This window comes from Babylonia areolata, chromosome 4 (genome assembly GCF_041734735.1).
Source record: "Babylonia areolata isolate BAREFJ2019XMU chromosome 4, ASM4173473v1, whole genome shotgun sequence".
Lineage (NCBI taxonomy): Eukaryota > Metazoa > Mollusca > Gastropoda > Neogastropoda > Buccinidae > Babylonia > Babylonia areolata.
In genome coordinates this window covers 45,153,920-45,163,657 of record NC_134879.1, presented here as the reverse complement: position 1 = coordinate 45,163,657, position 9,738 = coordinate 45,153,920, and the positions used below count along the sequence as shown (strand labels likewise).

The following is a 9,738-nucleotide window of genomic DNA, read 5'->3' as shown; positions in this document are numbered from 1 at the left end:
TGCTGCTACATCCTGTCCCTCATATTTGCGTTGGCTGCGCGCGCAACCATGTGTACTTTCGCATGCGCTCACTTTGTGTGTGTGTGTGAGCGCGCGCGCGCATTGTTGTCCTTGCGCCAGTTTTGTTTCTGCGCCGTTGTGCGTCTGTGATGCGTGGGCATGCATGCGTATGTGGGTGACAGTTGCTTGGGTATGTCCTGTTTATCAGTGTCTGCCATCACGTCAGTCACCTCCTCCCCACCCTCATCCCCCCTCTGTCAACACTCACCTGGCTTCAGAAAACCCCAGCTGTGCAGGTCCGGGAACAGCTTGGTCTTTGGAAGTTTTGAAAAGACGAAGGCAATAGATAGATATTTCTTTATTCTGTCTTTTTTCCCCCACTATCGTTTCTTTTCCTTTAAAGATGATGATGTTGTAAACACCTCATTTTGATGATTTGTGAACTGCTTCCAGTCCCAGTCTTTCAGTTAAACAATACATCAAATAGTATAGCATTGATGTTCACCGCTTTTTTTTTCTCCTGAAAGTAAAACTAACCAGAAGCAGCCAGTTCTATGGCCAGACGTTTCGATGGTCATTTTTGGTCTCAGGCCCGTGTCAAAGCAGCCTCTCCAGATGTTCTTGTAAATGACATCCTCAGCTTGTTACGTAACTAGTTTCAGACGAAGTTTCAACTCATTCGGCCTCATTTATTTTTCAAGTTTTGTCCATGATCCCAGTTAGAAAGTTATGCAAGCTTCACAACTCGGCAAGTATTAGATTGCCGTAAGACGTATTCACAGCTTTTGATCCTGACAGGTATAATTCAGAACGGCCGTTGAAAATATTGACATGTGAGGCAGTATGTGAATGTTCTTTGCGAAATGTCATTCTTAAGTTTTTAGATCATCTAAACATGACTGCTGGAACCGTCCAGGCGGGGAAGGTGCAGAAGCTGTCAACATTGCAGTGTTGAAAGTTTTGTCGACACATAGTACCCAAGGGATATGGCCGACTGGAATAATGAACCCAGGACAGGGAGGGGGCGGGAGGAACGGGACCTATTAGTCCAGTAAAAGTTTGCAGAAAGTGCTACATGACTTAAGCTTTTTGCAATAGAAGAAATTTTAACTGTTCTGTATTTCTTGAACCCTTGGACAAAACATATCAAAAGTCTAGAAAACTCTAGGTGGAAATGAATTTGTGGTTGCTGTCTAACTATTGTACCCCCTCCCCTGTTTTGGGGATACAGTGAAATATGCAGTTTGTCAATTTTGATGTGTAATTTTGGCGATTGTTCTGAGTCTGAAGACTCTTCACTGACCAGAACGACAGCATGTTCAGATGGACAGCGTAAACGTCAATGTCTGCTTTATCATGCTGTGTTTATGTGCTTCGAACTGATCAAGATTTTGATTACGAGTTCGGCGCTCTACGAACTGAGTTGCTTCTATAATTTGAACAGCTCTTATTGATGTAGTTCAGTGATTCGATAACTCGTTACTCAAGAGTCATTATTTCTCTGAAAAAAGAGAGTTAGGACGACGCCCACAATCCTCGATATACAAAAGACGCCGCGGATTATGGAACAGTTCCCAGGGTCTGTCTTTCATTAACACTTTAATTAACATTTTCACACGTGTACATATAACATTTTAAACATACAATTCATTTACCGAGCAGAAGTGCAAAAGTATAGCACACCAAGCCCAGCTTAGAAAATCCATGCCTCGCAGTTCTCTATATTGTCATTTCGATTGCTTGCACAGAGATACCGTCTCAATATAATCTGTGCGAAATGAACTCTGTATAACATTCGAATGTGTTTTCCTAAAGCTGTTGACAGAGTATGACATGGTCTTTTGTTCTAAACTGGGTTTCAAAGGGAGATTTTGAGGATCTGAAAATGGCAAGAATATGACGTACAATACGGACATGATTATATTGAGTGTGGTATTTTTCACACAGGGCATTTTGTTGAACTATTTATATTTTTCATCTGCTGCCTCTAAATCAAACTTGTTTACATTGGCCACCATCGATTCATTTTTGTGTATCATCAGACATGCGTGTTCTCACGGGGTAGGTATGGAATGTTATTTGTAATATACACACACTTCACAAAAAGAGTGGACCAGTATATAAAAGCAGATATGTGTGCATAAAATATTGAAACAAATTAAAATAAATCGAAAGATCACTATATTATACAAGAGGCATGTAGTCTACCACTGGTTTCTCATTTAGTACATAAACGACTGTTTTAAGAACACGTGCATGCAAAATGGACAGCTTAAAAAGCATTTGAAAAATGCATATTTCGGAAAGAAAAAAAAATCAGTGGTTTCTAAACGATAGCTGTAGCATGTGTTTCGTTGGAAACTCAGGAAGCTCACGTGTAGATATATATATATATATATTTTTTTTTAAGCACCTGATGATGAGAGTCAGCATCATTTCACCATGCCCTCAAGAAGAAATCTCTTCAAGTTCCTTAGTGTTCCTTAACCTTTTGTAAAACATGCAGTGTAAGCCGAATGAAACTACCTATCCTTAGCGTGGGTGATTTTGCCCGCATGTCACTTCTTGATGTAGCAGGATTGCAAAATCAGCGACAGGTTCCCTTTGTCAATATACCATGACTGCGATTGAACTTAACAGAAACACCTATCTACCCACACCCATACCCACCTACACATACACACACACACACAAACACACACACTCACACACACACACACACACACACACACACACACACACACACACACACACACACACACACACTTACCCTTGTAGTAGGTATTAATGTGGCGATAGCCTTGAGATGGCCTTAGTGGTCGGCGAGGCTCTAAGCACCATAATTTCATTTCATTTCACACACACACACACACACACACACACACACAGAGGAGAGGGGGGAATGCGGGGGGGGGGTGGAACGCTCTTCAGAAAGCAGAAGAATGGTTGTTCTTTTATTAAGAAATGATAGGTTTAGTGATGACATTGTATATAGTAGATGCACTTTTCTTTGCATAAATCAAAGCTCGGCTGCAGAACACTCAGAATGATTGATGATGTCTTCGTTTACGAACAAGCGAGGAGAAAGAACACACACACACACACACACACACACACACACACACACACACACACACACACACACACACACACACACACACACTTGCTTGCTTCCTTGCTTGCATTAAATAGATAAATAAATGAATGAAGGAAAGAGGAACGGAGACAGGCAGACACAGAGAGACAGAGACAGACAGAGAACTGCCTTTTCCCACAAACACTATATAAGTGTGACAAACAAAGCCTGTGAAGGTTGAGGTGCAGTCTTCAAGGATACATCTTTGTAACAAACAAGGGACGAATCAAATGACTCCATTATGTTCATGTGCATCTTCCACTACCGTGCATCACGATAGTTCCGCCGTTTGTCATCTCTGTCTATGTAGTAACTCTCTCTCTCTCTCTCTCTCTCTCTCTCTCTCTCTCTCTCTCACACACACACACACACACACACACACACACACACATACACACACACACAGGGGTCTTCTGTTTAACGTCTATTCACTAGAAGTTATATTAGACGGAAAGAAAAGAGGAAATGGATGAAAGAGAGGAAATGCTTGTGATTATTAGTGTAGGAAAGTATAAGTGTGTGTGTGTGTGTGTGTGTGTGTGTTTGGGAGAGAGAGTGTTTGGGAGAGAGAGTGTGCGTGTGTGTGTGTGTCTGTGTGCGTGTTTGTCTGTGTTTATGTGTATGCGTGTGTGTGTGTGTGTTGTGTGCTTGAGCACGCACCTTTATTTGCCTCTGTGTCGGAGTCTCGGAATTGGAAGGTGTGCAGAAGACATAAACCAGGTGAACTGTTTCAGTAGGGCGGCAGACAGTGTGTTTGTTTTAGCCTTGTGTAATGTGCTGATAAATTCTCCACTTGTCTCTGTCTCCGCTCATCGTCTTCTCAGTTTTCTTTTCCATGGCGGGTTCTTCGTCGAGATAGAATGAGAGAGGGAGGGTAGGGTGGCATAGGGAGAGGTATGAGGGGGGAGGTGAAACAGATAGAGGGAGGTGTATTGTAGGATAATACAGAAGAAAAAGAGAGAGGCAGGAGGGAGGAAGAGACCCCGAGACAGAGGGCAGGGGGTGGAGAGAGAGATAGGGAGAGATGGACAGACAGATAGAGAGTACGACTTAGCAAAAGAGGGTGGATAGAGAAAGAGAGAGGTGGAGAGGGCGGGGGAGGGGGGGGCGGAGGGGGCTCGGGGGAGGGGGAGCAAGGTGAAATGGTCAATGACTCCTTTCTGTAGGACTTGACAGAACAGAGCTGTCTATATGATACGTCTTTTCAGATAAATTGACGTGTATACAGGTCTGTGATACTGCAAGCGAGCTGGTTTCCAGCTGGTTTTTGTTGTTGTTGTCGTTGTTGTTGTTTGTTTGTTTTGTTTGTTTGTTGTTGTTGTTGTTTTTAATGCGTATATCAGAGAGCGAGAGTGAAAGGGGGGTGGGGGAGCGCTAGATCTGTTTATTGAGGGTAAATGGATAACGTCCAACCGTCTTTTCAACATGGCCTCACAATGAATAAGTCCCCCTCCAAAACAAAACAAAAAACAAAAAACAAAAAAAAACGAACAGGGAAGTACAAAGAAGAAAATGGAGAGAGAGGGGGTGGGGGGGAGGGAGATAATCTGGCTCCTTTGTCTTAGACCATTAGTTGTTTTGGTTTGTCTGGTTGTGAATCGAGGGTGAAGGCTGCACGAATGTTTTTTTCTCCATAAGATACTTAGGAAAATCTGCGGCTGTGCTGTTCCATCTAATCCAGGTTTTTGTCCATAATATATATGTCTAACAGTGGTGGAGAAGGTACATTTTGCTGAAGAATGCAGGATAATGTTCAATAGATTTATCATGGTGTTTTAAAACTTAGTTCAGCTGTGACAATTGTCAGACATCTGTAGCAAATCAATGTCCATGCGTGCATTTACGCCATTGCGCTAACAGATGGACGCTTACACATACGTGCGCGCGCGCGCTGCAGAGGTACGAAACGGGCACGTGTACGACAAAATCGCATACTTGACATCTTCCAGTCTCATAACTTTTCTTTTTTATCCTCAGTTTGAAAGAACTGCAGACGAAGAGACAGAGACAGATGATGAGATAGAGTAGAGCCAGCAAGAGAGCCAGTGGCAGTGTTATTGAGGTTGTGGCTCGCACACGTATACAGGTATCTTGCTTAGCAGAGATTTATAAATATTTGTAATAATCGAGTTTTATGAATCTTATGATGCAGCCCGGCAACCTTCCGCAGGCCGACCTGCAAACTGTTACGTGACAACCAACGGGTGGAAACAAATGTAATAATACAATATTGAAAACAAATGCCAAACTAAATGCACCCAGCTAAAAAAAAAAAAAAAGAAAGAAAAAAGATATATACCTCTGTGAATGTGTGTGTGTGTGTGTGTGTGAAGGCTGCCTTGTCATCTGAACTGTTTCAGTGGCATTTCTCCCATGCCGCTCATCAAGAGTACTCCCCACCCTCATATACATAGCCATACCTGTGTTCGTATGCCGCAGTCTATCATATTATGTTCACATACACGCGCGCGCGCGCCCACACACACACACACACACACACACACACACACACACACACACACACACACATATATTTGTATATAATCTCCGTGCGAAACTGCTATCAGTAACAAATGAAATTAAAATGAGTTGATTTGGATATTTTTCCATGATGCGTGTGTGTGTGTGTGTGTGTGTGTGCTTGCGTGCGTGTCTGCGTGCGTGCATGTGTGTGTGCCACTGTTTTTTGAACAGCCTCAAAGCACATCCGGGTTCAGTTCAGTACGACAGGTGATAAATTTCAGGACACATGTCGCCATGTTTTCCGCCACGCCAGTCCCCTTGATGAGGCGGTCAAGTGGCATTTCCCTTTGTTCTGGTTAATAAATTATATGTTTTTTCCCGAAGAGATAACGTTCTGTTTTATTCATTTTCTTTGAACAATCGATTGATTATTGTTGCTGTCGATGCAGCGAGAATTCAGTGGAACTGCTCGTTTCAAGCTCCAGGCATTTTTCCCCCTCTTTTTAATCATGTAGATTTACCTTTTATTCGATAAACTAAATATACCCGAAAGAATTTTGAAGCAAAATCAGCTTTTACCAGAATATACAATATCTTTTTCCTTCAGTTGTGCGCATTGAGGATGTCCTTATCGCACCGCGTTGTGGTTGAGTTCGTAGCTTTTGCGATGAATTTATACCGATGGCATGTGATACGGTATTCAGGTGGCCATTGCTGATTAGGAAAAGATCACATCAACATATCATTCAATTTAAAAAATAAAAATAAAAAACTAGGGAAAAGAAAGAAAGAAAGAAAAAAGAACGGTTGCATTCACTTTCCTCCCGTCCTCTTTCCTCTTCTTCTTCCTCCTGTCGTTAATCTTCATGCATAGTATAAAAAAAAAAATAATAATAATAATGACGATGATCATCGTAGTAATGATAATAACAATACCGATGATGACGATGATGATAACAACACAAGATGCCTTCAGAGTGCATACTGTAGTCCAGTCACATCAGCCTTTAAACTTTAACACTCGTACAACGAACGCATGCGCACGGCAACGGAAGACAAAGGAGAGAACCGGAACGTGGGAAGAAGGGGGTGTCGAAATAATCAGTTTACATCAGGTTCTTGGAGAAACAGTTGGAGGTCCTATACCCTTGTACGGCCATCGGGGCAGCGATTTCATATCCAGTGTGTGTTGGGTCCATGCTTCTCCTTCCGCCGTTTTAACCTTCCCCAACCGCAGTCAGGCACCTATACGCAGCTGGGTGAAGTGAGGAAAAATCGGAGGAAAGCACCTTTCCTGAGGACAGAACGTCATGCCGAAACGGCGTCTCGAATCCTTATCACTGATGAAGACCAGGTCAGAAGTCCAACGCTTGATCGACTCAACCACGGCGCCTTCTTGTTCTTAGAAGAAAAGAAAAACAACAACAGCAACAAAAAAAACCGACAAAAACGAGTAGCGGGTTACTACCACAGAGAAGCGGTTGAAGTTTAATTTAACCCTCTTGAATTCACTCCGGCCAAAGCGGAAAACTAGAAAGAGCTTCTCTGTGAAATATATATATGAAATGCAAGAAAGTTAACAACCCCACCCCACCCTTCACACCTCTACCGTACCGCTTCCCTGCTTCTTCCAGACTGTCAAATCTTTCTCCTTCCCACTTCCTCGTGCTGTGTGCATGCCATCAACGTGAAGACTTGAGACATTTCGTAGAAACTCCTTTGTGACCCACTAAATGAAAGCTATCAGGGAGACAACATATCTCTAGATTGCTTTCGCAGGCTTGCTGCCGCTGTGTTCGGGAATGAAAAGGGGAGTTGTATACATTGCCGAATATTACATCTGTGTGTGTGTGTCTTTCTGCCTCACCGTCTGTCTGTCCCATTGTTTCTGTCTTTATCGCTGTTTATATGTCTGTCTCTTTCTCACTCTCACTCTGTTCGTCTTTGTAGGTATGTGTGTGTATATGTTTATCTGTGTTGGTGCGTGCATGTGTGTGAGAGAGAGAGACAGAGAGAGAGAGAGAGAGAGAATTTCATGTATTTCTTTTAGGTCTATATACATGTCTAAAAGATGCATGCAAATATGTGATACTCCGTCCAGATTCTCTTAAAGAGACTTCTCCCCGAACTCGCGTAGTTTTCAACTTCTTGTTTCCGTTATCGGAAGGGGATTCCAAAAGGCTGGCAGACAGCTGAGCACAGAGCATCTGTCTATAGCGTGTTCGTGGACAATAACCTTTGTAGTCCAGTGACTTTGGATTATGATACTGATATCCCAGCCGACCAGGAAGTCCATTCTGGACCTTAAGTAATTATTTCTTTTGTTGTTTTTATCCAGGATTCCAAGCTGAGGGAATCCTTGAACATCGGGCAGAAGAACGTGCCGCTGGAAGATAAAGCGGTGTCCATTGGCTGGTCCACAGACATGTTCAACATTGAGTGGCTCAACTTCGTCTGTTCCGATAGAGACACAGCGAAGGTATGGGGAGGTTTCACACTGGAGTCTGTGTGAATTGCCTTCTTTGGTTCAATGTCCATTCATAGTGTATGGAATCTAGACAAGTTTGTGTTTGGAGAGAGAGAGAGAGAGTGTGTGTGTGTGTGTCTGTGTGTGCGTGTGTGTGCTTTGCGCGTGCATGTGTGTCTGTGGTGCGGTAGGACAATCTAACTGCATCGAATATCATGTATGCTTTACGGTGCATGTATGTATTTAAAATATTGAGAACTTACTATTGGAGCATGAGCTTTCGAGATGCGTATTTGTGACCGTCTCCCACGAAATAATAGATAACTCGCACTGCATTCAATTGCGTTACAGGCAAAAACAGTGCTAAGGGTCCATCTGAGGTAAATCGAGTTTTTGCACCAGCGCATAGTTCAGCCTCTAAATTCCAACATATCTCGCTGTTTTTGTCGAATTCAAACTATAAATTTGAAAATTTAGTTATTTTCCGCACCTGCGTGCCGATATTGTGGAGCAGTTATCCCGAAAAATAGCATATTTTACATTAATATATTAATAGAATACATTAACATAAAAAGAAATGCAGAAAATAAACATGTAGGTAAATACATAAAAACATAATAAATGGAAATGGAAGATACTTAGAGGGTATATCACTGAAATAAAGAATGAAAAATGGGCCACACTCAGTGAACCGCTAGGCATCCACCCACACTGGCACACACTGGCATATTTAAAGTATGAAAAAAAATTAAAGAAATAAAAATTCACGGGTTTATTTCAATTCTTAACAAAAATCAAAATTTAGATATGTATCGTTCTAATTTTGATGTAAAAGAAATGAAAACAAAATAAATTTTGATGAAAGATCAAGAGAAAAAAACTTTTACACCCCTAAACAACCATTCAAAATTACATTAATATTATCATCAAGTGTGAATATCATTGCCCAAAGCATGTACAGACCCTAGTTTGATAATCTGCCTAACTTTTCACAGGCACACAGCTAAAACAAACCCCCGTTACTAGGGAAAGATCTCAAGAATTAGTTGCAAAACTTTGAAGCTATTTTTCTCAAAATGACTGCCGCGCTACTAACACACTTTGAACTACCATAACTTCTGCAGTTTTTAATTTCGGAACAAGTTTTATACATCATTGGAAAGGCCTTTTCGTCTTCTTTCCAATGATATATAATATATAATTAGATAGATAGATAGATACTGTATATATATATGTCTGTATATATATATATATATATATATATATATATATATATATATGTCTTTATATCCTTAAAATCGACTTATCTATCATTTTGTAGAAGCTGGTCACATTTCTGAGGGATGAAGGAAACTTCAGATTCATGTTCAGAATGAAACGCAGGACATGGATTCGTGTTAGAAACGGAGGAAAAGCGCAATTTCGTCAACGGAGCAAATTCATATTGACTGCCTTTTTTTTATCAGCTGTATGATCTTAACTGATATCTGCGTTGATTCGGCTGATATTTTGACCGCCCCCCTTATCAATGAATACTTTCCACTCCCTAATTAAAAAAAGAAGGGGGGGAAAAATCGTCTTGCCAACTAACGTTTATTGTCTTCCTTATCCTCATGTATCTTGTCGTGATGGGAAAAGTATCAATGTATCGGTCACTGTGTATTTTAGTCAA

General features: G+C 41.5%; 1 protein-coding gene across 1 annotated transcript in view; it reads left to right on the top strand.

Annotated features, from left to right (window-relative positions):
- The window catches only part of LOC143281708 (1-phosphatidylinositol 4,5-bisphosphate phosphodiesterase classes I and II-like), a 99,819-nt gene that overhangs the window by 31,598 nt on the left and 58,483 nt on the right, over window positions 1-9,738 (top strand). The window contains exon 4 of the mRNA XM_076586970.1: window positions 7,938-8,078. Coding sequence (XP_076443085.1) covers window positions 7,938-8,078 — 141 coding nt within the window. The remainder of the gene's footprint in view (window positions 1-7,937; window positions 8,079-9,738) is intronic.